General features: G+C 63.0%; 2 protein-coding genes across 6 annotated transcripts; both read left to right on the top strand.

The window, feature by feature from the left end:
* The first annotated feature begins 394 nt into the window (after positions 1-394).
* Positions 395-12373, top strand: CGN (cingulin). Of its 3 annotated transcripts, none has more exons than XM_030465066.1 (21): positions 395-431; positions 4465-5408; positions 5536-5636; positions 5795-5864; positions 6053-6148; positions 6370-6521; positions 6673-6814; positions 6892-7104; positions 7361-7509; positions 7765-7906; positions 7997-8176; positions 8381-8587; positions 8665-8922; positions 9263-9433; positions 9548-9709; positions 10076-10165; positions 10558-10641; positions 11238-11356; positions 11446-11554; positions 11641-11804; positions 11887-12373. In XM_030465066.1, the coding sequence occupies exons 2-21, from the start codon at positions 4488-4490 to the stop codon at positions 12026-12028; spliced, it is 3672 nt and encodes a 1223-aa protein (XP_030320926.1). In that variant the 5' UTR covers positions 395-431; positions 4465-4487; the 3' UTR covers positions 12029-12373. The 3 variants fall into 3 exon arrangements, with proteins under 3 accessions (XP_030320926.1, XP_030320928.1, XP_030320927.1); XM_030465068.1 differs by lacking the exon at positions 395-431 and adding an exon at positions 1636-2042; XM_030465067.1 differs by lacking the exon at positions 395-431 and adding an exon at positions 2744-3332.
* A 4021-nt stretch (positions 12374-16394) lies between these two features.
* Positions 16395-25227, top strand: TUFT1 (tuftelin 1). 3 transcript variants are annotated; one of them, XR_003988557.1, is made up of 14 exons: positions 16395-16477; positions 16762-16833; positions 17481-17585; positions 17799-17885; positions 19469-19549; positions 19882-19953; positions 20514-20639; positions 21517-21645; positions 22276-22370; positions 22938-23043; positions 23372-23455; positions 23891-23991; positions 24253-24935; positions 25032-25227. XR_003988557.1 is itself a non-coding variant. In XM_030465081.1 (13 exons), the coding sequence occupies exons 1-13, from the start codon at positions 16448-16450 to the stop codon at positions 24305-24307; spliced, it is 1143 nt and encodes a 380-aa protein (XP_030320941.1). In that variant the 5' UTR covers positions 16395-16447; the 3' UTR covers positions 24308-25227. The 3 variants fall into 3 exon arrangements, 2 of the variants coding, with proteins under 2 accessions (XP_030320941.1, XP_030320942.1); XM_030465081.1 differs by having other exon boundaries at positions 24253-25227; XM_030465082.1 differs by lacking the exon at positions 19469-19549 and having other exon boundaries at positions 24253-25227.
* The last annotated feature ends 805 nt before the right edge of the window (positions 25228-26032 follow it).

Genomic DNA, 26032 nt, shown 5'->3' with positions numbered 1-26032 from the left:
GGTGCCGGGAGGAGAGGGCGGGACCGAGCGCCGTCTTGGGTGTGGCAGAACTCGTCTGCAGGCTCCTGAAAGCTCGGGGACAACAACCGCTCCTCGGAGGGACGGGAGGAGCCGTGTCCGCCCCTCCTCGCACCGTTTCCGAGCTGCGGGACGGGCGGGCGGGCAGCACGGAGCAGCCGCTGCCCCGGTGTCGGCTCCCTGCCCAAGATGGCGGCGCGGTGTGAGCTGCCCGGGAGCACCACGTGACCTGCCGTACAAGGCGGGGGCGCGGCCGGGAGGGGGCGCGGCTATGGGCGGGGTCTGCGCCGTAAAACCACGCCCATGGGCGGGGACTTGCGCGGCGTTGACCAATGGGAGGCGGAGTGGGCGGGGCCTGAGCGAAGGTAACAGGTTGCGGGGGGCAGCGGCGGGAGCGGCGCCGGCGGCGGGAGGTGAGTGCGGGGGGGGGAGCTATAGGGGCTCCTTCTATAGGGGCTCCTTCTATAGGGGATGGAGCCATAGGGGCTCCTTCTATAGGGGCTGCTTCTATAGGGGCTGCTGACCCGGGGTGCCCTGCGCCCTAAGGGACCTACAGGGGCTCGACCTGGGTGGGCTTGCCCTATAGAAGTGTCCTATAGGGGCTGGCTCTCTGGGGGCCCTTGTCCTCGTCGTCCCCACAGGGGTTCTTCTCACCCGGACGTGCCCTACCCTATAGGGACCGCCCAGGATGCTGCCCCGCTGGGTATCCTGAGTTGTTACTCTTCCCCATCTCCCCTCCGCCGGGGGCTGCTCTGCCTTATAGCCCCTATAGGAACTGCCCTTACTTGCCCCCTCCCGGGACTGTCCCTTCCCTTGGGGGTTGTACCTGCAGCTGTCCTGGGCAGGGACCCTCGAGCACCCCTCTGTAGGGCCATAAAGGCACCTATAGCATCCCTCTATGGGGTGGCTGTTGCGGCTTCTCCTCATTAGCACGGCGTTAATGAGCTCCCCCGAGGGGTGAGCTGGTTCCGGAGGGAGCCGGTGGGTTCCCGGGAATCTCCCACCGGGAGCGATGCTGGGCCCAGCCCGGCACCTCCCGATCCCGGACACAGGGAGCTGCTCTAATTGCCAGCGCTCCGGGGCGGGATTTTTAGCAGCTGGTTTAAATAAGAAAGAAAAATCCGGGGTTTGGGTGTTGTCCCCGATATCTGGGTCCCCAACCTCCGCCCGCTGCCGTCACCGGCTTTTCACCGGGAGGGTGTTTGCGGCTCCGGGCTGGGTTTCCTCTCCCACCACCCCGACCAGTCGAGCTGGTTTGGAGTCGGGCTGGGTTCCATCTCCGGAGATAAAGTGTCGAAGCTCCAGGTCTGCCGGGAGAGCCCCTCCTGGCTGCAGGAGACCCCCCCAGCACCCCGCTTTTAGTGCTGGGAGCCGCAGCATCACCTTCGAACAGGAGCATCCCGACCCTGTTGGGTGTACGTTAATGTCCCCGGGGCTCTTCCTCGCTCCCTGCCATCCCCGGGGACATATTTATCCCCAGGAGATCGACATCACTCCGGTTTCACCGGCACGACCTGCTTGGAAACGAGTAAACCGATCCGGTGGTGCTGCCGTAAGCACGGGACGGTGCGGTTTGTGCCACACCGGGGGCCTCCGTTTGGTGACAGCCCTGACCAGGGGGCACGGACGGGGTCTCTCGGGGGGGGGGGACGACGAGGCCTTCACCTTCCGAAACCAGTCCTGGGCGAGGCCGGGAACGAGATTTTCCAGTATCGGGGTTGATGATTAACCCAGGGCCCCGCTGGAGTTGGAGGAGTTTTGGTCCTTATCAGTCCCGAGGACGTTGCCCGCGGGGGTCACCTTCTTCCCCCATGGGTGTCCCTCTCCCAGCCCCCTGCCTGATGCCACCGCGGTGTCGTGGCCTCCCTAGCCCGCTGGTGTGACGCAGGTGCCCTGGTTTCGGGTTCCTCCGAACCGGCCGGGGAATTTACTGGGCTTTGGTGCCCCGGAGTTTGCGGGAGAGCAGGAACAGCCCGCCCTGCCCGGTGCCACCCCGCGCTTTGTCCCCGAACGAACCCGCGCAGGTGAGCGGAGCCGTGGGGAGCAGATCTTTGGGGTAACCCAGCAGCTTTTGCTCCCCGTGCACAGGGAGAACGGCACCCGCTGGGTTTGGGCCCAGGTAGCTCGGAAATGGGCTCCAACCTCCCTGCTGGGGTCACCCCATGGCGGATCCCGGTGGCGGGGGATCAGCCCCACCTGGCAGCCCTCACCTGGCCCACCCCGGCGTTTTCGGGGAGCCGGGGTGAGCACAGAGCCCCCCCCGCCTCCCGCTCGGCCTCGGAGCCTTTTCCAGCATCGCCTGCAAATTACAAAACAACTTTCTGGGTTAACGTCCCCGGCACAAAGGGCTCATTGTGCGACCGGGCCGGGCCGGGCGAGCGGAGCTGGCCGGGAGCCATCCCCGGAGCTGCGTTCCCGGAGCTGCGTGACCACCGCCGAGAGCCCTCTCCTGCCGGTTCGCTGCCCACCAGCTCCGCTCTCACCTTGGCCGGCTGTGGGACCCCCACCGCGGGTGCCACAGGCGCTGCCAGCCCCGCCGGGGCCGGGTCCAGGTGTGCAGGAGCCCAGCGCACGCCCCGGGGGTGATAACGCCTATTTTTAGCCTCCATCCCTCCCGCTTCCAGGCTCCTTCCCTGCGGTTTTTAGTGAAATCTCCTCCTGGGGCTGTTTCCAGCCCGGGGCTGGGTATTGCTCTCCCCCACAGGAATGTGATCCGGCTCCAGCCCTTGATCTGGGCGCTGGAGCCTTTCCAGGAGGAGGGAGGCATTCCTGGGAGATTACCAGCCAGGCCTGGCTCACCTGCCTCACCTCCCGCCTCCCCAAACCCCCACCTCCAGACCCCCCGAAACTGGGAGTGCAGCATCTCCTGCCCCTGCTTCCTTGGCAAGATCCAAACCCCCCCTCCCCGCCAAATGGGTCTGAGCCCGGTGCCGTCCCGAGCCGCTTCCGACCCCCGCCGCTCCCCGCCACCTGCTCCCCGTTCCTGCCAGGACTGGGGCTGCGTGGCCTTGGATGGTGGCAGCGGTGACACTGGCACGGCCGGCGCTTTGCTCGGCGAGCCCCTGCCCTGCTCTCCGTGCCACCACGGTGCCATAATGTCACTTCCATGCCATGCCATGCCACGCCCGTGCCGTGCCGCCCATCCAAAGGTCTTCCCAAGGCCCCGGCCTCGAGGTTCCCACCCCGATAGCGGCGGGGGCCGAGCCCCCTTCCCCGCCCGCCCCTTGCCTCGTCGCCGGCCGCACTTTGGACACTGGCAGCCCTGGAAAATCCTGACTTTTTGCTGGTTCTCTCTCCTGGTTTCGCCGCGGCAGGTTGGTTTCGCTGCCCTCAGCCCCCTCCCTACCCTGGGACTGATTGGATTTGCTGTCGGGGCTCCGGGCTCAGGGGGTTTATCCGTGTCTGTGGCTGATCTCGTTAGCTGGACACCGGGCAGGGATAACGAGCTCACCAGCCTGGGCTGTCCTGCCCTCTCCTTCCCCTCGGGAATCAGCCCCAGCTCCTGCTCTTTCTCCCCCCTCCAGCTGTAGAGTCAAGGGGGTCTCCCGGCAGAGGGGGGGCTCGGCCTTCTGCCCCCCATAGTGGACGCGGGGGGAGATGTTGGCTCAGGGTTGGTGTGAGCTGTGGGAGACCCTGAGGGCAATCCCATTGCTCCCCCCACATCCAGGGGCCAGGGCTGCTTGGAGGGACCTGAGCTGAGAACTGAAAGCCGGGTTGAGGGTTGCTTTCCTCCCCGTAGGGTTTGTTTTGACCCCCTCGGCCCGGCTGAGGGTCCCGCTGCACCCCAGGGTCCCCTCCCGGGGGATGTCGAGCGCTCAGCACCGCTCTCTGTTTATTTCCAGACGGTGCTCAGGGGGTTAAAACTCTATCCCGGGGGCTCAGGGGTTTGTCCATCACTCAACCCCATCTCCTCGGTGCTATAGGGGAGCTCAGTCCCCCCTCCCCCTGCCCGTTCCCCCCTCCCCTCTCCCGCTCCTGCCGTCCGGCATCGCCCTGGGAGGCGGGGGGCGGGATGCATCACGCTGCTCCCAATATGTCACTGCTCATCTCCGTCCCCCCCCCCCGGGACCCCGGCTGTGGGGCTGGCGAGCGCTGGGGTGATGCTGGGGGGGAGGCCGGAGCTCCGGCTGCAGCGCGGCTGCGGCGTTCTGCGGGATGCGGGAGGCTGCGGGAGCCGAGCGCGGCTGCGGAGCCCGGCCCGGGGTCCGGACACCGAGGGCGAGCGGGGGACACGGTGAGGGGTGGGTGCTGGGGGGCGGGAGGGGGGGGGTGTCTGTCTCTGCCCTCCTCCGTGTCCCCGCTCCCGGGAGCAGCCGGGCGATGCCGGTGCCGTGTCCCCGTCGTGTCCTGGGGCGCTGCAGCGCTGGCACCGATGTCCTCTGGCACCCGTCCTGCCTGCCGGACCCTCGCCCCACACCGACCCCGTCCTCCTGCTGCACCCCTCAGGCCCGCGGAGCTGAGCTCCGGCGATGGAGCGTCCGGCGAGCACGGCGATGGCGGAGAAGCAGAACCCGGTGGACTACGGCGTCCAGATCCGCTTCATCAACGACCTGCAGGAGCCCCGCAGACCCCCCCGGGCCAGGGGCAAACCGGGCTCCTACGGGGTGGCCGTGCGGGTGCAGGGCATCGCCGGGCAGCCCTTCGTGGTCCTCAACAGCGGCGAGAAGGGCGGCGACTCCTTCGGGGTGCAGATCAAGAGTGAGGGCTCCTACCCCAGCCCCCCCGCTGGCCCCAAACCCTCCGGCTCCATCAGCTCCGACTCGGACCTGCCGGAAAATCCGTATGCCGGGAGGCAACCCCGGCACGGCTCGACCTACAGCACCTCGGATGAGGAGCCCAACGGGGTCTCGGGGACCTCCCGGTACCAACCCAAACCTCCCCCGGGCCGGCGCCCGCTGGGCGAGGAGCTGAGGAGGACGCAGTCCCACGGGGACCTGCTCGGAGCCATCGTGGATGAACCCTTGGCCACCGGCGCTCCCTGGGCCAGCGGCAACCGGCAGCCCCGGGCCCTGGCCGGGGGTAAAAGCAGCAGCATGGGGAACGTGGCACCGGGCACCAGGGCCATGGCCAAGGACCCTTCCTCAGACACGGAGGTGTCCGTGGGTGATGTGGACACCAAACCCCTCTCCTCGGTGGATTCGCTCATCAGTAAATTCGGCGGCCAGGGGCAGCCACGCGGGCGGGCAGCCCGAAGGGGACGGATCCCCACGCAGGAAAGGAAACGCTCCCAGAGCCTGGACAGCCGTGTGCCCCCCAGTGCTGGGCAGGGGGCTGGCAGTCTGAGCCCCCAGCCCACGGTGCCCCCCGGCAGCTTGAGCGGGGCGAGGGGCCGGGGGTCCGAGGAGCCGACGGGCGAGCGGCTGCAGAGCAAAGCCCGGGCAGAGCTGCAGGTACTGGGGATGGATCCTGCTGGGGTCACAGGGGTCACCAGCCCCTAAACTGGGGGGATCCAGGAGGGGCAGTGGGGGACACACTCGTGTCCTTGCCGGAGCTGAGGGATTGTGTTCTTCGTGGCAGCTCAAATCCACCCCTGACCTGCTGCGGGACCAGCGGGAGGTGGCCCAGCCCGGCAGCAGCGAGCACCCCAAGGAGCTCATCTACAGCATCCTGAAGGAGGGGTGAGACTCCCCGAGACCCCCTCCAGCTGCAGATGGGTTGCTGTGGGGTGATTCGGGGTTTGGGGGAAAAAAGTGGCAGAGCACTGGGGGTGTTCCTGCACCCCAGGCTTGGCTGTCCCCCTGTCCCCAACCCTGTGCCCCCGCTCTGGCACCCACAGGAGCAGTGAGAGCGAAATCTCCCTGAAGAGGAAAACCACCCGGCTGCTGGAGAAGATGCAGGAGCTGGTGGTGAGTTGGGGACACCCCAGTGCTGCTCCCCACTTTGGGGGAACACAGCTCCCCAAGACCCCCAGGGACTCCCGCGTGCTGGGGATGGGACACTGGTGGGTGCATGGCTAGCTGGGGCCAGAGTGGTGGCCCTGGGGGGGTTGTGGTACCCTGAGCCCACCCAGTGAGCCCAGGGGGGGTCTCTGCAGGTACCCACCAAGGCTGTGGCGTGTTCCCAGCCTCAGCACAGAGATCTGGCCAGAAGGGTGGAGGAGTTGCAGGAGAAACTCGATGAGGAGACCAAGGTGAAGCCAGGCAGAAGGTCAGGGGCGCTGGGGGAGATGTGGGGGTTGCAGTTGATATCCCTGGGTGTGGGGGGAGTGCTGTGGGTCCCTGCTCTGATCCCCCTTCACTTGGCTGCCCAGGAGAGAACATGTTTGCTCCTGGGGTGTCTCGGAGTTGCTGGGAGGGTGCAGACCTCTGTCCTGGGGTCCTGGAGATGTCACCTCTGTCCCCTCTCCTGCAGCTTCGCCAGAAGCTGGAGCTGAGCAGGGAGCCGGGGGGCAGTGGCTCTGCTCGGGCCCTGGAAGCCCGGCTGGGAGAGGCTGAGGGGGAGAGCCAGAGGCTGCGGGGGGCCCTGGAGAAGAAGAACCAGGAGCTGCAGAGGAGTTTGCAGGAGTAAGAACTGCAGGGAATGCTCTGGGGGACAGGGGGGTGGGGATGCTGGCGGGGGGCACCATGAGGGTGTGGGTGCGGGTGGTTCCCGGGGTGCTGCAGCCCTTGGGTGGGTGATGGGTGGGTGCTGAAGGAGCCTGGGGCTGCTCTCCAGGCTGGGCGAGGTGAAACTGGCCAAGGAGCAGGTGGAGAGGCAGCTGGGCCACTGCGAGGAGCAGCTGGTGGCCACGCACCGGGAGCTCGACCGCCTGCGCCAGGGCTCCGGCGCATCCCCGGACGGCGAAGCTTTGTACAAGGTAGGGTGGGGGTGGTGCCAGCTTTGTCCCCCAGGGCCACTTGACTGCCACCAAACCCATCTGTCCCCTCCGGCCAGGAGCTGCTGGAGACGCGTGAGGAGCTGGAGGAGGCCCTGGGCTGGCGGCAGAGGCAGGAGGAGCAGCTGAGGCTGCGGGAGCGGGAGCTGACGGCGCTGAAAGGAGCCCTGAAGGAGGAGGTGTCCAACCATGACAAGGAGCTGGACCGAGTCCGGCAGCAGTGCCAGAGCGACATGGAGCAGCTGCGGCGCAGTGTGGAGAACATGGCACAGGTCTGACCCTCAGGGGAGGGGTGGGGTCTTGCTGAGGAGGGGTCCTGGAATTCCCCCCTCCCTGACTGGTTCTGAGCTGGAAGCTGGGTTTGTGTCCTGCTCCAAACTCGCCCTGCTGGAGTGGAGATGGTTGGCAGAGGGGTGAAGGGAGGTCCCCAAGACCCCCCTGTGTGGGTCCCCTGGTTGGTTTGGGGACATTAACCAGGGCAGGACCCTGGAGCATCCCGTGAGGATGCTGCTTGTTTTTTCCCTCCAGGATCAGGCCAACCTGGAGTCAGAGAGGCAGAAGATCAACACGGTGGTGAGGAACCTCCAGCGGGAGCTGGAGGAGAGCGCAGAGGAGACGGGGCACTGGAGGGAGATGTTCCAGAAGAACAAGGATGAGCTCCGTAACACCAAGCAGGAGTAAGTGTTGGGACTGCAGCTGCACCAGAGGCACGAGCACCTTTCTGGGGGTTCCATCTCCCCCCCACCATCCAGCATCTCTACCCCAAACCCTGTTAAAGTGGGCCAGGAGCTGGGCCAGGGCTGGCTTTCCCTTCCCCTGGGCACATGGGGAGGAAGGTGATGGTGCCACTCTCTGGACACGCTGGGAACGGGGATGTAGGACTCGAGGAGATGGTTGTGAATTGTGGGTGTCCTCATCCTGCTCCTCTCCAGGCTGCTGCAGGTGAAGCTGGAGAGGGAGGAGTTCGAGGAGGAGCTGCGGGAGCTGCAGGAACGATTCGCGGCCGCCCGGGAGCAGGCGGAGCAGGCACGGAGCAGCGCGGTGGATCCCGGGCAGCTGGAGGCTCTCAGGAAGGTGGGTGACCAAGGAGGGGGAGGTGGACACAGCCCCGGGGCCAGTGTCCATCCCCCAGGGTCCCCAACCCCTCCATCCCCTGCTTGTCAGGAGCTGCGGGAGGTGCAGCGGGAGCTGGCAGAGGAGCAGCAGGGCCGGGAGGAGCGGGAGCGGGAGCTGAGGGTCCTGCGGGGCACCATGAAGGAGGAGACCTCCAATCACCACGGGGAGCTGGAGCGGCTCCGTGGGGACCTGCAGCAGCTCCAGGAGGAGCGGGATGAGGCCAACAAGGTGAGCCAAGGAGCCAAGGAGCCATCCCCACCCTGGGCTGCCCTCATGCCTTGTCCCCAGCCCCCAGATTTTGCATCCATGAGGTGATGAGTGGAACCTGCAGCCCCGGATCCACCCTCCCAATGCCCAAATTGCCCCCCAAGCCCTCCCTACTCCCCCAGCTCAGCCTCTGGGTCCACCCTGTGCCATGGTTGTGTCGTGCAGGCGAAGGCAACGCTGGAGAGCGCGCGGGAGGCGTCGGAGCGGGCGAGGAAGGCGGTGGAGTCCACCCTGCGGGAGCTGCAGGAGCAGAACGATGACCTGAGGAGGAAGATCCTGGGGATGGAGATGCAGCTGAAGGAGTATGAGCGCTTGGGCGAGAACTGGGAGGGCTCCCAAGTGCGGCTCAAGGAGAAGGTCACCAAACTGGAGGTACTGGGACCATCCTGAAGCTTCCTTGAGCTGTCCCCGTGTCCCAGGAAGGAATTTCCAGAGCTCTCTCCTGGCAGGCTGAGCGCAGGCAGATGGAGGAGACCCTGGGTGAAGCCACGGAGCGGGAGCAGGAGCTGCTGATGGCCAAGAGGTCTTTGGAGATGCGGCTGGAGGAGGCCCAGAGGGGTCTGTCCAGGTTGGCCCAGGAGCACCGGGAGCTGAGCAGCTCCTTCCAGGAGGAGCAGCGGCAGAAGGAGCAGCTCAAGCGCGCCAAGAGCGAGCTGGAGGAGCAGAAGCGTCTGCTGGATCGCACCACCGAGAAGCTCAACAAAGAGGTTGGGGTGCCTGGGGGGGGGAAATCTCTGAGATGGGTCAGGGGAGGGAGCCGGGACTATGGGTGTGGATCTTTGGAGCTGGATGGGACTCATCCTTCCCTGATGTCCCAAGAGACTCCATAAATCCAGGCACTGGCATCCCGCGATGTCCCAAGGCCACGTTGTCCCCTGCCCTTCCCCAGGCAGCTCCTGCAGGAGTCTGGGGTCCTCCTTGCAGCCCTGGTTGTGATGCTCCTGAGCCCCCGGGGCAAGAATGTCCCCCCCAGCCCACGGGTGTCCTCTCCCACCGCCAGTCCCACCAGTCTGGGGCTGCTCCTGAGCTGTCCCCGCTGTGCCGCAGCTGGAGCAGATGACGGAGGAGTCTCACAGCTCCTTGGCCGAGCTGAAGTCTCAGCTGGAGGAGTTCAAGGAGAAGTCCCGGAAGGAGATCACGGATTCCCAGAAGCAGGCCAAGGATCGGGGTGCTGAGGTGGAGAAGATGCAGTTCAGCATGGGGAGGCTGCAGGATGAGGTGTGGCGAGGGCTGGGCGGGCACCGGGTCCCCACACCGTCCCCTCCCTCCCTTTGCAGGGACTCTTGGGGACACATCTGACGTGGGGGACACCTTTTCCTTCCGTGGGCGCAGGTGTCCCGGCTGAAGCAGGCGCTGCAGGAGAGCCAGGAGGAGCGGGAGAGCGCGGTGCTGGACAGGGAGGTTCTGCTGCAGCGCCTGCACAACCTGGAGCAGGACCTGGAGACCAAGAAGCGCTCCCAGGACGATCGCTCGCGGCACGTCAAGGCCCTGGAGGTGGGGAGCACTGCCCAGCACCCCAAAACCACCCACCCTGCTCCTGCAGTGCTGGGTGCTGACAGCAAGGGGCAGAGCTCGCCCGGCATCCTCCACCCCGCAGCCTCTGCGGAAGAGCAGTTATTAATTATCATTATTAATTGCCAGCTCAGCTTCTGTCCTGTCTCAGCTTTTTGTTCTTGTCTGCTCGCTGCAGGCTGTTGCTCTGGGGGTTGTTCTACCCTGATGGGGTGGTGGGTGCCATGCCTGGCACCTGAGCATCCCCCTTCCCCTGCCCCCCGGGGCTGGCTGGGTTTTGCTGGGAAGAGTTGTTAGAGCAAACTGTGCCCAGTCCAAATGGACCCTTCTGCTCCCATCCCCTGGCAGGAGAAGTCCAAACACCTGGAGGTGGAGCTGGATGAGGAGAGGACAACAGTAGAGCTGCTGACAGAGAGGGTGAACCGGAGCAGAGATCAGGTAGAGCAGGCACTGCTGTGGCAGAACCCCCCTGAGTCCAGCAGAACAGTGCTGGGTAACAGGTCCAAATGGGCCACTGGGGTGAAACCCCCCTTCAGGAGTCCTTAGCGGGTGTCAGAAAAACTGGTTTGGGCACGAGCAGAAATTATCAGTGCTCAGCACAAGGAAAAACTAAAGAAATCCCTGGAAAGTGGGTTTTGTGTTTGTGAGGACAGGGTGGGATCTCCTGGCAATCCCGGGGGGCTCAGCTGAGTGGGATGGGCGCTGTGGGTGCTCCGAGTCCCCCCATGCTCCACAGCCCCAGTGCCATGGGGGTGCCCCCAGTGCTGGGTGATGGCAGCAAACCCCACGTGTGTTCCTAACCCCACGTGTGTCCCTGTCCTTGTCTCCAGATCGAGCAGCTGCGGGCGGAGCTGCTCCAGGAACGCTCCACGCGCCAGGACCTGGAATGTGACAAGGTCTCCCTGGAGAGGCAGGTACGGCCAAGCCACGGTGGGGAGCATTCCAGGAGCCACCCGGCATCCCCCGGGGTGGCATTCCCATGGGATTCCCCCCTTTCCTGGCGGCTCCCTGCCAGCCTGCCCGGGCTTGTGCTCCAAACCCGTGGTTACCCAACCCCGTCCGGTGGGAACGCTGCTCCCGGAGCTCTTCTTGTTCCCGGTGCGGAGTTCCCGCTGCCAAGACAAACACGGAGCTGACACCACGGGGCCACCGGGCTGGCAGAGGGGCTCCGGGTGCTTTGTGGGATGGGTTTGGCCAACAAGGGGGTTTGGGAGCAGGAACTGGGGAGCTGAGGGTGGGATGAGCATCGTGGAGCTGGGGGGTGTCTTGCACCCGTTGGTCCCCGGCAGATCCCGGTCTTGCCTCGTGCCCCAGCGGGTGCCAGCACCGCTAATTGCTGTTATACAACCCAGCTCCTGACGTCTCCTCCTTGGGAAAGGGTTTCTGGGACCTGACTCACCACCAGGATTTACACAAGCCCTTTCGGTGCCTGGGGGAGCCCGGGGTGGGGGGGTTGTGCTGACAGAGGAGGTTTTTGGGGTGTTGTTTGGTTTTTTTTCTCTCCCCACAGAACAAGGAGCTGAAGAGCCGCCTGGCCAGCTCGGAGGGGCTGCACAAACCCAGCGGCCACGTCCCGCAGCTGGAGGCAAGGCTGGAGGAGCTGCAGGACAAGCTGCAGGTGGAGGAGAGGTACCAGCCTGCAGCCCCCCCCCCCCAACCCCGGGGGTCCCTGGGTGGGTGCTGGATCAGCTGGGTCACGGCTCGTTGCTTGACCACAGGGAGAAGAACCTCCTGCTGTCCTCCAACCGCAAGCTGGAGAGGAAGGTGAAGGAGCTGAGCATCCAGATCGATGACGAACGGCAACACGTCAACGACCAGAAGGACCAGGTGGGTGCTGGGCCCTCGAGGCCACCGAGGGGCTTGGGACCCCCCGCTCTCGGGGTCTTCAGGGCATCCTGATCCTCTGTCCTCAGCTGAGCCTGCGGGTGAAGGCCCTGAAGCGCCAAGTGGACGAGGCCGAGGAGGAGATCGAGCGGCTGGAAGGCGCCCGCAAGAAGGCACAGAGGGAGCTGGAGGAGCAGCACGAGCTCAACGAGCAGCTCCAGAACCGGGTCAAGGCGCTGGAAAAGGAGGCCTGGTAGGAACCCAAGGGTGGGGACAAGGGGGAGGTTGTCCCAGCCACCCGGTGATGGGGATTGAGCCCTCTGCTCCCTGCCCAGGCGCAAGGCCGCCCGCTCGGCTGCGGATTCCTCGCTGCAAGACGAGCAGCTCAGCTCCGACGAGGACTTCGACAGCGCCTACGGCCCCTCCTCCATCGCCTCGCTGCTCAACGAACCCAACCTCCAGACCAGCTCCTGCTGACACCTCTCCTGTCCCCAGAACCGGCCCACGAAGGAAGGTGCCGGGGGGGTGGAACCCCCGGACACTGTCTCGCCTCCTCATCTTCACACAGGTCTCAGGGAGTGTTTGCAACGTGGCTTTCTGCTGATGTCCCCCTTGGTGGCTGGGTCCCACCAGGACACTGTGACCACGGTGTCCAGGACATGACCCATGGGGATCAGGCTCCCACGGGGCAGCCGGAGGGTCCGGGGGCACCCGCGGCTCCAGCCCCCCCAGTTTATTTTTATACACAGCTGCCCTTCACCCCCCCGCTGCCCCTCTCCCTCTTCAAGCGCTATTTTAAATAAAAATGGACATTTTAAGGCCCACAGCTCCTCATCCACCCGGGGCTGGAGAGGTGACCTGGGCTCCAGAACCTCGGGCTGGGTGGCACCAGGCTCCTGCCCCGCTCAGGAAACTCAGCTCCTGCCCCGTTCCTCTGGATCTGGCCTGGAGATAAATCCTCCGTTATCGCTAATTAAGAAGGGTGGGAAGTTTGCCAACTGCTAATGAGTGCCGTGGCCGTGATTGGCAGATGGTTCCCGCAGTTCCCCTCCGTGGCCTCCAGCGGGGCTGGGCTGGTGCATCCCTCCACGGTCACCCCGTCCCTGCTGCCTCAGTTTCCCCTCCTGCTCTCCATTGCTGTGTAACGGGGATGGAGCCGGAGGGGGGGTGGACGCTGCCCTGTCCCCTCTCTGCTCACCACGGGCCCTGGCTCTGTCACCACCTCCCGTGGCCATGCCAGGCTCAGCGTGCCGGGCACTTGGCCCCGCACCCACGGCGTCCCCGCTGCAGCTAAACCGGGCCGGCACAACCGGTTCTGCCCTCGGCTCCTCCCGGACACGCGTGTCGGAGCCGAGGTCAACCGCCGTCCCCACCCTGTGCCCCGGTTTCCCCAGCGGCTGCTCGGCCCGGCGAGGGGTAGGGGCCCTGCTGTGCCTCAGTTTCCCCTGTGGGCAGCGCAGGGGTTGGGGGGGGACGGACACACGGGGACAAGAGGCTGGCTCTGGTGGTTGAGTGTGACCGAGGCTGGCCAGTCCCCAGCTTTGCCACCAGCCCCGGGGGAACCGATATCCTCCATCCTGCACAAATCCCGCTGCCCTGACCCCCCCCCAGGGCCGGGCTGTCCCCACCCCGGGGCCGGAGCGTGGCCCCGGTGACCGCAGGAGGCTGCAGCGTGGCTCCGGCAGGGCTGGGGCTGGTGGTGACCTGAGGCCGGCTGAGCTCATCGCACCGGCATCTGGCAATTAGTGCCCGGCAGAGAGAGGTGGCAGTGGCACACCCAGCCACGGGGACACCCACCCAGCCACGGGGACACCCACTCAGGCTCGGGGACACCCACCCTGGCAGTGCCCGGACCCCGGCACCGGCACGGGGCAGGACCCCGGCGTGTGGGCAGTGACCCTGAGGCACCTCCCGTGGAGCTGGGATGGCCCCTGGGACCAGAGACCCCCAACGAGGTATGAAGGGAGCGGTCTTGGCAGGGTTTGGGGGACACCCTGGTATGGGTGGGGACGCCATGGGATGGTTTGGGGGACGCCATGGGATGGTTTGGGGGGCACCACCTCGCGTTGTGGGGACACCGTGGCGTGGTGTGGTTTGACACTGCTGGGCAGGCGCTGGAATGGTTTCACTGGGACTGACAGCGCTGGGGAGGGGCTCGGCGGAGCTGGCTGTGGCTTGGCGGGGCCTTGGCGCGGATCCGGTTGGAACTCGGCAGGAATTTGGGTGGAATTCGAGTGGAACCCAGCAGGAACCGGGACCGCGCTCAGCGCGCCAAGGCGGCGATGGGCGGGGCTAGAGCGGAGAGGGCGTGGTCACAGCTGGAGAGGGTGTGGTCGGCGTGCCGGGAAGGGGCGTGGTCTTACATGGGCGTGGTTCCTCCACGGGCGTGGTCTCCCGGTGGGCGTGGTCGCTTAAAGCGCGGGGCGGTGGCCGCGCGGCGCGGCGGGGCCATGACCGGGCGGAGCGGTTGGTGCGCGGTGCTGGACCTGCGGCCCCACGGAGAGACCCCGGTGAGACCCCCGACCGACCCCTGCCCCACCCTGCCCCACCCCTGCCCCACCCCTGCCCCGGGGGCTCCCGGCCCGCTGCCAGCACCCACCCGCGTGGCTTCCCCGCCGTGTCCGGGGATCCCTGGGGTCCCTCTGGGGGTCTCCCCGCCGCTGGGTCCCTCTCTGGGTCGGACCCCGGGGGCTCGGTGACCCCCGTGTGGGCAGGCGGGGGTGGGAACCTCGTCCAGGGGAGCCCCGGTGTTGGTGTTGGGGTCACACAGGTCCCATCGTGCTTTAGGGGTTCCTGGGCCCCACTGCCCCGAGCCCTTCCCGGATAATGGGATTTTTGGGGTAACGCGGCCCCCGAGAGGCTCCTGGGGTGCCGGCACCCCCGGGTTTGGCGCTCACCCGCCCGGGTTATGGGCAGGCCTCGCACTATCCCTTCCTCATCACGGTTTTTTCTCAGTCACCTCCGCCAGGGCCATGGCCACCACCAGCCAGGCCATTGCCACTGGCGCCATCGCCACCAGGACGGGCCCTGGGTGGGGCTGGCAGCGCCCCAAGGCCGTCCCGGCGCCCGCCAAAGGGGTGAACCCGGCGGTGGCACTCGGCGATCCGGCTCTTGGCGTGAGTTTTGGTGACTGGAAAGGTTCCCCCCAAGCCGTCGGCGTTCGATGATCCGGCTCTTGGCTCAAGCTTTGGCCATGGGAAGGGACCCCCAACGGCGCTCAGGGGTTGGGGTTTTGGCGACTGGAGGGATCCCCAAAAGTTGGCGGCCGAAGGACCGCGGGTGCTCGGGCGCCTTCCCCGGCTCCCGCCCGGCTCCTGGCTGAGCCCTGCCGGGTGACTCAGCTCTGAGTCTCCCCCGGGGAGCCCTGGCTCCCCACAGCCGTCCCGGCCTTATAAGGAGAGATTGCAGAGTTGGGCTCGTTTGGTTAATGGGTTATTACGGTGATAAGAGCCTCGGTAATGCCGGGCAGCACCGGAGCTGCTGATCCTTGGCGATACCCTCTGGGTCAGGTCAGGCCTGTTCCCATTTAACCGTCGGGACAGATGGATGGATGAATGGATGGATGGTTGCAAAAGGGGATTGGTGGCTCTGGGTCCTCTTCTTCCAACCAGGATGTGGTTGGGATTTGGCTCTGTTCCGGGAGCGCAGTCAGTGTCTTCCCCTCTGGCCAGGAGGGGTTTTTTTTGGGGCCGGATGATGCAGAAATAACCCCAAAGATCTGAAGTCAGTTGGTTGTCCCAACCGATGCCGCTCACCCCCGTTTTCACACCCAAAGTGCCCCGGGATTCGGGGAGTACAGGAGACAGGAGCCATCCCTCTGCTTCCTCCACCGGCGTGGAGGAGGATGGAGACATTTGGATCCTTCTTCCCCCACCGGCATTTGCATGGGTGGTTTCCTGGTTGGTTGACCCGGCTTTGGTAGCGCCGGTGCCGGTTGGGAAGGCACCGGGTGCTCTTTGCTTCCTGCCGCAGCCGGTTTGTGTTGGCCCAGGTTGGGTTGATCTTGGAGCGGGTTGGGGTTTGTTTTTTTTTGTTTTGTTTTGTTGTTTTTCGTGTTGTGGTTTTTGTTTTTTAGGGAGGGGGTTGCTGGGAGGGAAAGTGTCCCCGTGCCAACCCGGGGGGGGGTGTTGGCTGCCGGGATGGAAATGGGTCGGTGCTTGTTCCTCATGGCACCAAATCTTCTCCGGGCGAGCGATTTCCTTGGCAGGTCCCACCCTGGGCGAGTACGAGATCCTCATGGTTGTAAACAAAGCTGCGAGTAAGGACGCGCGGATGGAGGGAGGGAGAGAGGGAGGGAAAGAGGGAGAGAGGGAGGGAGGAAGGGACTGAGACGCTGCTCTGTGCTCACAAAACTGGGGGGCAAAGCTTGGTGGAAGCCGTGAGCTCTTCTCCCCCCTCCTCAAGTGCTTCTTGCATCTCTCCGAACCCACGGAGCCGCCGGAGCTTCCAGCTCCTTGGGTCTTGCTGAGGAAAACATTCCCTGGAGGAGAAGCTGCAGACAAGTATCTGGTTAAACCATCAGGGCTGCCGAGCGCCACGGAAGTTTCTCTTGGATAATTGTTTACCAGGGGGGGTTGGGGAGCTGGGGCCTGGCTGCTGTCTGTAGGAGGGCTCTGGGCTCCCCGGGAGCCGGGGTGAGCAGCTGCACAAACATTTTAGGGAAACAGAAATGGTTTGTTGGGAGTTGGGAGGCTGGGAGAGAGCTTGGGAGCCCGGGCAGAAACACCTCGACCTTGAGTTGGGAGAGCGGGAGGCTGACGTGGCCGAGGTGTGGCGAGGGGCGGGCACCTGCCCCAGAACCAACCCCAGAACCAACCCCAGAACCTACCCCAGAATCTACCCCACCACCTCCCGCGGTGCCGAGCAGCCCCGACCTCGGGGGCCTCGATCAGGACCATGAGCGCCGGCAGCCGCGGCACCGGTGAGGTCAGTCCGGGGGGGCTGTGCCGTGGGTGTTGGTGTTGAGGGAGGGTGGGAATCCCTGAGGAGCGTTTTGGGTGTCTGTGTGTGGTGTTGGGGCTCTCGGTCCATTCCAGACACCCCCTCTGGAGCTCTCTGGAGGTGGCTGGAATGCCTCTGTTGGTGTTGCCACGGTTCCTGGCAGAGGAGGGATGGATGGAAAGGAGCCCGTGCCTTCCCTCAGCCCTGGAGCTGGATGTGGGGAAATCTTTCAGGGAATTATAAAAACTGCAACCTGCCTCTGGTTTCAGGAGAGCGTGAAGGTGCTGAGGCTGACGCTGCCGAATGAGGTCCCGGGTGAGAGGCGTGAGCAGAAGCAGAAGGTGGGTCACCCCCTGCACCCCTGGGCTGGGCTGAGGTCAGAAACACAAAGTTTGGGAGTTGACTCGAGCGGGTGGTTGGGGGAGGACGGATCCCTGGGCTGCCCAACGCTTTGGTGTGGGTTCCCAGCACCGTGCCTGGGGCCGGGTTCCTCTTTAGGGATTCCTCTTTGGGGGTTCTCTGGGTTCTTCTCTGGGTTCCTTTTTGGGGGCTCCTCTTTAGGGGTTCCTCTCTGGAGGTTCTCTGGGTTCTTCTCTGGGGCTCCTCTCTGGGTTCCTCTCTGGGTTCCTCTCTGGGTTCCTCTCTGGGGGTTCTCTGGGTTCTTCTCTGGGGCTCCTCTCTGGGTTCCTCTCTGGATTCCTCTCTGGATTCCTCTCTGGGTTCCTCTCTGGGGGTTCTCTGGGTTCCTCTCTGGGTTCCTCTCTGGGTTTCTCTCTGGGTTTCTCTCTGGGTTCTTCTCTGGGTTCCTCTCTGGGTTCCTCTCTGGGGGTTCTCTGGGGTTCCTCTCTGGGTTCCTCTCTGCAGGTTTGTCTCTGGGGTTTCCTCTGGGGGTTCCCCCGGGGTTCCTCCAGGTGCTCATTTGCCTGGAGCCGGGTGAACCGTTCGGGCCAGTCCCACCGCTGAGCCCGGCTGCTCCTGTCTCCCGCAGCCAGTGGGAAAAGCCTTTGCCATGGTGGCCAACAGGGCCAGCAACGGGCACTCCCTGGCCTCCGAGTGCATCAAATCCAACAACGGCGACGAGGAGATCATCAAGGTACCCCCTGCCTCCTGGGTGGAATTCGTGAGGAGTGACAGAAGAGGCAGAAAGCCCCCAGTGGGGTTGGGTGGGCTTGGGGCAGCAGCTCAGTGGGTCTGGGGGAGATGTGGGATGATCCTGGGGTGGGGGCCATGCAGGGGAAGGTGTGACAAAGGGGACAACGTGGCTGGGACAGTTGGGGTTGATGTCCCCACCGTCTCTCCCGGGCAGGTTTATCTCAAGGGACGCGCCGAGGGCGGCGTGAACCACGAGGAGCATCTCAACCAGCTCAAGAGTGAAGTTCGTTACATCCAAGAGGTAGTTTCCAAGCAGGGAGGGGCTCTGGCTGACCCAGGGGGCTCGTGGCGGGGGTCCGGGGTGCTCTGCTTCCCCCCGGGGGGCTTTGCCCACGCCGGCTGCGGCGCTCGAGCCCCGGCTGAGCCCCAACCACTCCGGCAAAGTGGCAGCGGAGCCCAACTCTCCAGTTTGTTGACTTGCCTGTGCAGGGCAGCAGTCTAATCAAGCTCCATAAATTAATTCAGCCTGACTAATTGCTCTGCTATATGGACTGAATTTGAAGAGAATTGCGTGATGACTTTCCCCCAAGGCTGTCCCCTGCGTGCCTGGGTGCGGCACAACCGGAGCCTCTTGTTAAAAGGCAGTTTCTTTGGTATGTCTCATCTCCCAAAGTAAACTGGATGATGAGGCTGTTGGAAAGATTAACCCTTCCCTCCTCTCCTGGTGGGGATGTTATTTTTGGAGAGTTTGGTTGCAAGGCACGGGAGGGGTTGCCTGAATGTTCTGGCCCGGGCAGCTTCGCTCAGCCGAAGAGAAAAAAAGGGAAGAAAAAGAAAAATAATAATTCCAATGTGGGTTTGCTCTCGTGGGGGAGTTTCTGTGCTGGGTGCTGGCCGCGGGGAGCAGTGAGGGACAGATCTGGGAGGGTAGAATCCAGGGCTTTGATGTCATTCTGCTGATTCCTCTGCCAAAACCACCTTTTTTCCCCCCAAAAGAGAGCAGTCTGTTCCTGCTGCCTCCTGCCTGAGGGCTGCGTTCTGGGGGTGTTGCTCACCCCGACCTTATTGGGATGCTGCAGTTTTTCTGCATGATCCTTCCCTCTCCTGGGGCTTCAGCTCTGCTGGGCTGAGCTTCCACACAGCCAGAGTTTGAAAGGGGCTTTGCAGGGCCCTGCCAGGAGAGCTGAACCACGGCACGGCTCCGTCCTGCACCTGAAAACCAGGGAGTGAGCTGAACCAGATGGCAGTGCCACCCGAGAGAAGTCCCTGCATTGGGCTGGGGTGTAAACCTCCCCCCTGGGATGTCCTGATCCACCTGGATCAGGGTGCTGGGTTGCAATCCCTGGGTGAAGGGGACTGAGAGCTGCACCTCGAGCTCTCCGCTCGTCCTGCCGCTGCCCGCTCTCCGGCAAACGGCTTCTCCCCAGCGCCTGGGGCACCCAAAATCCAGGGGTAGGGAGGGAGCCAGGCAGGTCCTGTTCTGAGATTCTTTGGGAAGCGCTGGGGCAGCGTTTGCTGGAGAAGAAGCCTATAAATCATTCCCCTGGCTTGCTTGCTCTGACTAATTCGAGGAGCTGCAAGTCAAGACCGTGCTTGTCGGCGTCCTGCGGAGCAGCGAGGGCCTCGGCGCTCCCCAGAGTGGCACCTCCAGGTTCTTGCTTATTTTCCTTTTTTTTTCGTTTCTTTGTTTTGTTTTGGGTTTTTTTTGGGACTCCTCGTGAGGATGGGGTCTGCCAGGGAGGGTGCTGCTGGCAGGCAGGGTTGTAGTGGAAGCAGAGGGTCAGGCTGGCAGAGGAGCCGTCGGTGGCGCCGGCGTTTTTGGTTCTTGTTGGGCTGAGCGACTCTGCCCCTGCAGCCCCAGCTAAATCCAATTGCCTTTGCCAGGCTAGAAGTTCTTTGAAGAAGCTGCGGGAAGACTTAAGTAGTAAACTTGAGAACAGACAAGGAGATAAACAGCACGCACAGGTAACGGGAGCACTGCTGGGGCGTGGAATGACATTGACTTATTAAAAAGATGTCAGCTTCGGGTCTGGAAAACGCCAGAAGGGGCCTTCAAGGTCACGAGTGAAAGCGGTGCTGGCGACATAGAGAGGCAGAAATTCAAACCTCCCCCCCACCCCGGCACGTAAGGAGGAGGCAGGGAGCAGAACTTGTTGGCTGGCTACCTGCATGTTCCTCTGTGGGACCCCCCCCCGCGTGGCTGCGGTGCCCCCGACCCGGCTGCCCGCCCGCCCGCGTGCCCCCCGCTGCACCAGGCTGGTGTCACAGCACTGTCCCTCTGTCCCCTGCTTGCCTAGGTGGCCCTGGAAAAGCAGAATGGGAGCTGGCTGTACCCCCAGAAGCTGCGTGGTGACTCCTGGGAGGAGCAGGTAGGGAGTGGGGAATTGAGTGCCAAGGAAAGAGAAATCTGGGGTGCAGTTTGGTGCCTCCCTCCCAGCAGGTGATTGCAAACCTGTCTGGCTCCAGGGTCAGATCAGAAGCAGAACCCTTAAAAATGCACAGGATGGGGTTTTTTTACACCTCTGCCCGCCAGCATTTTTTTAGCCAACAGGAGTCTGCAGCTGGTGAAGGTTTCTCCAGCCCTTGGTCCTGCCCCTGGCTGGGACAGATGCTCTGGGCTGGGGTTTCGGGCTGGGTGGCTGCAGCCCTGGCTCACGTGGCGGGGTTTCAGGTTGCCCAAGCGTGGATCCGAGGTTGGCATCCCACAAAACAGGGCTTGGGTGGCACCCGGAGGATGCTGCCACCTTCTCTGGAGGGCTGTTAAGCTGTCACTGGGGTGTGGGAGGTGAGGACGGGGAGCGCCTTTCATTTTTCCTCCCAAGCTGAGCAGGGACGTTCTGAGGCTTTGTCACCAGCCCACGGTGGGGTGGAGGGTCCTTTGATGCCTCCTGGGGCTCACCCCGGCCCGTTCCCATCTTGGCAGGAGGAGGAGGAGGAGGAGGAGGAGGATTGCTCTGGTGAGGACGTGGAGAAGATCCGGCAGACGGCAAAGAGGCTGCTGACCAAGCTGCAGGAGGCTGAGAGGAGGCACCAGTTGGAGAGGAAAGCCTTTGAGGTGACTGCTCTGCCTCTTTCTCCCCTGGGAAAGTGCCATTTTTTAAAATTTCCTTTCTTTTTGGAAGCCTGAGGAGCTCCTGGGCACAGGGGTGCTGGAGGTGTTTGGCTGCTCCTCGCAGGCCTCGGTGTGCGCTGGGTAAAGACACCAGAGCTGGTGACACACTGGTGACACAAACACTTTTAACCAGTTAGAAACCAAATAAACCAAAAGCAGCAGCTTGGTAGGGAGGTGGTTTCCCCTCCTTTCCAGCTCTGGCTTCGTCTGGGGGTTGCTGGCTGCCAGGAGGGGTGAGCAGCCCACACGGGTCACTGTGCCTGGCCAGCGGTGCTGACAAAGCCACCACCTCCTGTCCCCTCCTCCCTTCCTCAGCCCTGGTGGTTAATTGTCCCCTTCCGTGTGTTTTCAAGTGTCTGCTCATATCCTGGATGGGCTGGGCACGATGGTGTCACCTCACTGGTGGCAGTGGTGGCATCCTGGCTCACATCCTGTCCTGCTGACCAAACAGGTCCCAGGAACCCCCGGGGGGATTCCCCACCATGGGATGGGGGACAGCATCCTGGTGACTGTGAGCAGTGACCTCTCCCTCCAGCACAGGGACATCACCCCCCAGCAGTGGTGGCACGTGCCCCGAGGACATCTGTCCTTTCCTGGGGGAAGTTGGTGACATTTGAGTGGTTTGAGGACATTTGGGGGGGGTTTTTGTTCAGCTGCGAGGGGTGACTGTGGGCAGCCAAATCCACCTGCTTTGGGATGGCTTTGGGATATCGCTCAGGAGAAGGGCTCTGGGGGCTCTGGTGATGGCTCTGGTGTCTGTCTGGTGGCTCTGGTGTCTGTCTGGTGGCTCCAGGGCTGAAGGTTCTGTGTCTCTTGGCAGCGCACGGTCTCGCAGTACCGGGAGGAAGCTGAGCAGACGAACGCTGCCCTGCGGAGAGCGGAGAGGAGGACGCTGGAGAAGGAGGTGGAGGTGGAGGAGCTGCAGAGGCTCCTGGCAGGGATGGAGAAGGTACCAGGGTCATGGTGGGGCTGCTGGGCTGAGCAGAGCTGCTGGTGGGACCCAGCAGATGGAGGCTTTGACTTCCCAGCCAGGTTCTGCCTGCTGCCCAGAGCCTGTTGCTGCTTTAGCCTCCAATTTCTCAGGTCTAGAAGATCTGGTTGGGCTGTGCAAACTCTTCCAGGTCTCTTGGTGCAGACAACCACCCGGTTCTTCTTCTCGTTAGGGGTATTAACACCACCTCCAGCTTTGAATATATATATATATATTTTTATTATTAATATTATTTTTTTAGCTGTGGCCTGCCCATAATGCCTTTAAAGTCACCAATCTAACAGTGCAGCAGGAGGGTGAAGCCATCTGGCCCAGGGAGGGGAGGGCAGGGAAGGAGCTGGGCTGGTGCCTTGCCCGTATCCTGGGGGTAAAGGAGTGGGACGGGGAGCTGGCGGTCACCTCTGCGGCTGCCCTGTCTCTCTGTCTGTCTCTCCCGTGTCAATTTCACACTGGTGAAAAGAACCCGCAGGTTTGGGGGGGGTGGGAGGCGGCCGGGCTGTCCCTGGGGGGTGTTGGGAGAGTTTGGGTTTGGTTTGGTGGGTGAGCAGCATCTGCCAGGACTTGTAGCCCATCCCCTGCCCGCCGCAGGAGCAGAGGAGTTTGGTGCTGAAGATGAAAGGGGGAGAAGCGGAGCTGGAGCGGCTGAGGAGCGTGGAAGGTGACAAGCTGGCCCAACAGGACCGGTGAGGCTTGGCCCGGGGCTCGGGGTGTCAGTTCTGGGGGTGTCAGCTCGCTGGGGCATGACTGCAGATTCCTGGGCAGGGCGTGCTCCGCTCCGGCTTGCAAAACAGCAGCAGCGCCCTTCTGCCCAGGGCTGACTCATCCCCACGGCCCTCCTGGAGCTTCTGCTCGGCTCCCAGAGATCCTCAGCTCCAGAGCAGAGCCTGCCCCGGGCTCTCCGGTGGCCTCGCTGGGAGCTCAGGGCAGGTCCGGAGCCTCCGGAGCCGCCGAATTTCCCCGTAACGTTGGGGTTGGTTCCGCCCAGCAGCCTCCTGCTCCAGGGGCTAATTGGCTCGTTTCTGGAAGGCCTTGTTTGTGGCCTGACTCTTCCTGATGTTCCTGTGGTTTGACAGTCTTTGTGGCTCCTGTTTGAATAGGTTCTGTCTCTGCCTCTCCTTACCTCGTCTGGCCCAAAAGTGCAGAGGAGTCCTGGCTGATAAAAAAAATAAAATAAATCTGCTGTGGGTATGGCTGGGATGGGTGCAGCCATCCCACAGCTCCTGCAGCTCATCCTCTTCTCCTTCCCCCAGGTCAGCCCAGCTGGAGAAGGAGGTGGCCACTCTGAAGGAGAAGATCCACCACCTGGATGACATGCTGAAGAGCCAGCAGCGCAAAGTCAGACAGATGATCGAGCAGGTGAGAGGCTGGGGCTGGGGCCAGAGCCAGGAGGGGGCTTCAAACCAAGGGAAAAGGAGGAAAAAAAAGGACTCGGTGCAAACAGCAGCACCTGAAATCTCATCCTGCTCGAGCATCTCATCCCTCTCCTCAGGCTTCGTTCTCAGATTTAATTTGAGGCTTTTGTTGTTGTTTTTTCTTTTTTTTCTGGATTGGTTTTTATTGTTTGGGTTTTATTTTGTTTTCACTGTGGGTGTTTGCAGGCAGGAGGAGCTGCCCTCCCTCCTCAGCCTTTCCCCAGCCACACACCCGAGGGATTTTCAGCTACCCTGAACCTTTTTTCTTCCAGCTCCAGAACTCCAAAATGGTGATTCAGGCCAAAGATGGTGTGATCCAGGAGCTCAAGGAGAAAGTTGCTTACTTGGAGGCCGAGGTGGGTCTCAGTGGGGTTGGTTTGGGGGTGCCCAGGGTCAGAGCCTGCTCTGGGATGGAGGGAACTGGGGCTTTCTGGGGGTGGTGTTTCCGATGCTGCAGGAGCAGCTGCAGATTTGAGCTGAGTCCAAAATCATCTCATCAAGCACATTCTCTGGCAGCAAAACCTTTCTTGCTTACCAAGCTGCAGCTGGCTGCCTGCGTGTCAGAAATTAAAATGGCATTCCAGCCTCCAGGACTCTAACAAGTGTCAAACCTCCCTCCCTCCCTTTTTTGTTTGGAGAACTAGCCCAGCCTGCATTGGCATTCTTGGCTTTTTGGTTTTTTTTTCCTCTTCCCTCCTCCTCCTCTTTTTTTTTTTTTCCTTGTGGTGTGTGAGCTCAGCCCTCTGTGAACCCAGAGGAGCCCTGGCTGACAGCAGCTCCATCTCTTGCAGAACCTGGAGATGCACGACCGCATCGAGCACCTGATCGAGAAGCAAATCAGCCGGGGGGGTCACAGCTCCAGGGTTCGCTCCAAGTCGGAATATGTCAGCAGGTGGGTGGGGAGCAGGGACCCTCCGGGTGCTGGGGGGACCTGGGGGCTTCATCTGAGGCTTCACCTCAGCTCCAGGGCTCTGATCCAGGGTGGTGGGAGCTGCAGTCTGGGGGTTCAGGGGGGATGTTTCTCTGTTTCTGCCTCTCTCCCTCCATCCATCCCCTGGGTGGTTTTGGGGGGAGTTGGGGCTGGGGCTGGGGTGGGTTTTCCCCCTTTATCCAATCCATCCATCTAAACAAATCCCTTTCTCTCTCCTCACAGCCAAAGGCTGTCGGGTCCCAAGCCGCTGCCTCTGATCCGAGTGGTGGAAACCTGAGGTTCTGAGGTCCGGTCCCAGTTGAAGACTCTTCCCCTTTGTTCTGGTTGACTGGATTTCCCTGCTTGGCTGCCCTCCCCCGGTCTGCCCGGAGCAGCTGCTGGAGGGCTGAGCCCTGGAAAACCACGGCAGCCAAGGGCAGAGGGAGCCAGGGTGGTCCTGGCAGGAGGAGGAGGATGAGGAGGATGAGGCCAAAGGTCCCACATCGCTGTCCCTCTGGGTCCTGAGGATGCCACCTGGGAGGCTGGGACCTCTGAATCCCAGGGTGGATGCGGTGGCAGAGCCGGGCTGGCTTTCCCTTGGTCACTCCTGAGGTTGTTCTGCTTTTGCTTCTTGAAAAGGTTTGGTGGGAGCAGAGCCTTCTCCTCAGCTCACCAAGCAGTGCCCCGGGCTTTGACCTTTTCTGGATTCAACCAACCAAACGAAGGATGATTCACAACAGAAGAAAACAAATCCCCCTTCAAACCAGACTCCTTCCCGCACCAAAGCCCGAGGCCTGACCCGTTGGGAGCCTCCACTTCCCACCTCCAGCTGGTATCTGGCTCCTCTGGACTTCTGGCAAAGGCCAGAAAAACCTCAGCGTTGTCACCGAGCTCCTCCCGAGGGCGTTAGGGAAACTGTACCCGAGGTGCGTGTAGTGTTTCACCCCAGAGGCTGCTTGGGTTTTGTTTACCCCGTATTTATTTCAATAAATTATTGGTGTCTTCCAATGATGTGGTGACAGGCACGATGGCTGCTTGGCCACCTCCACGGGAGCTCAGGTGAGGACTGCCTGTCCCATGTTTGAACTGGAAAATACCAACCAGCTTCCTCGGGGCTTTGCCAGTCCTTACCTGTCGGGTGTGTGCCTGGGAAGGAGCTCGGGCACACCTAGAGGAAAGTTGTTGGCGTTTGTACCCGGTGTGTTAATACAGAAATAATGTGCCTTAACCCCTCGGCTGCTGGACGTTGAATGGATGTGGAGAGGGGGAAGGGAGCTGGGGGGGATCTGCTGCTCAGGCTGCTTCTCCCTCTGCTCAGATTCTGGGTGAAATCTTCCTCCTCCTTTGCTCCACGGGACCCCACGCTGGCTCCTGGGGGGGTTGGCTGCTGTGGGATGGAATCCAAGAGGCACAGAAGGGTTTGGGTTGGAAGGGACCTCTCCAGCTCACCCAATCCTCACCCCAATCAGGGTGCTCAGAGCCTCCTCGAGCCTCACCTTGAGCATCTCCAAGGATGAGGCCTCAACCCCCTCCCCGGGCAGCCTGGGCCACTGTTCCAGTTAAAGAACTTTTTCCTGACACCCAACCTAAACCTTTTCTGACCCAACCCCCTGCTCCTATCACCCCACAGCCCCTCTCCAACCTCCCTGCAGCCCCCTCAGCCTCGGGAAGGTCGCTCTGAAGCCTCCCTGGAGCCTCCTCAGCTCCAGGCCCCTGGGGATGGCAGTGGGGCCAAGGGGGGGGGAGCCCCCTCAGAGGGCTTTGGGGAGCAGCTCCCTCTCCCCAGCCCCTGGGGCAGCCTCTCTGCCGCCTCTTGCTTTCTGAGGCCGTGTGACGTCATGGCAGTGACGTCACAGCGCGCCGCCGCCGGGCTCAGCCCCTTCTCCCATCCCGTTGCCACGGCGACCGCGTTGCCGCCGCCACTACAACTCCCAGCAGGCCCTCGGCGGCCCGCCCGCTCCGGACTACAACTCCCGGCATCCCCCGCGCCCCTCGGGCCGAGGCGTGGAGGGGAGGCGCGGAA

The sequence above is a fragment of the Calypte anna genome, chromosome 25 (assembly GCF_003957555.1).
Source record: "Calypte anna isolate BGI_N300 chromosome 25, bCalAnn1_v1.p, whole genome shotgun sequence".
NCBI lineage: Eukaryota > Metazoa > Chordata > Aves > Apodiformes > Trochilidae > Calypte > Calypte anna.
This window is presented reverse-complemented; position numbering and strand designations above follow the sequence as displayed.

What these genes read in the sequence shown, in the direction of transcription:
- CGN (XM_030465066.1), top strand. Translation starts at nt 4,488, where the DNA reads ATGGAGCGTCCGGCGAGCACGGCGATGGCGGAGAAGCAGAACCCGGTG. An exon ending in AGCGGGATGAGGCCAACAAG is followed by an intron (nt 8,177 to 8,380) that starts GTGAGCCAAGGA and finishes TGTGTCGTGCAG; the next exon opens with GCGAAGGCAACGCTGGAGAG. An exon ending in AAGCTGCAGGTGGAGGAGAG is followed by an intron (nt 11,357 to 11,445) that starts GTACCAGCCTGC and finishes GCTTGACCACAG; the next exon opens with GGAGAAGAACCTCCTGCTGT.
- TUFT1 (XM_030465081.1), top strand. Translation starts at nt 16,448, where the DNA reads ATGAGCGCCGGCAGCCGCGGCACCGGTGAG. An exon ending in GCAGCCGCGGCACCGGTGAG is followed by an intron (nt 16,478 to 16,761) that starts GTCAGTCCGGGG and finishes CTCTGGTTTCAG; the next exon opens with GAGAGCGTGAAGGTGCTGAG. An exon ending in TCCTGGCAGGGATGGAGAAG is followed by an intron (nt 21,646 to 22,275) that starts GTACCAGGGTCA and finishes TGCCCGCCGCAG; the next exon opens with GAGCAGAGGAGTTTGGTGCT.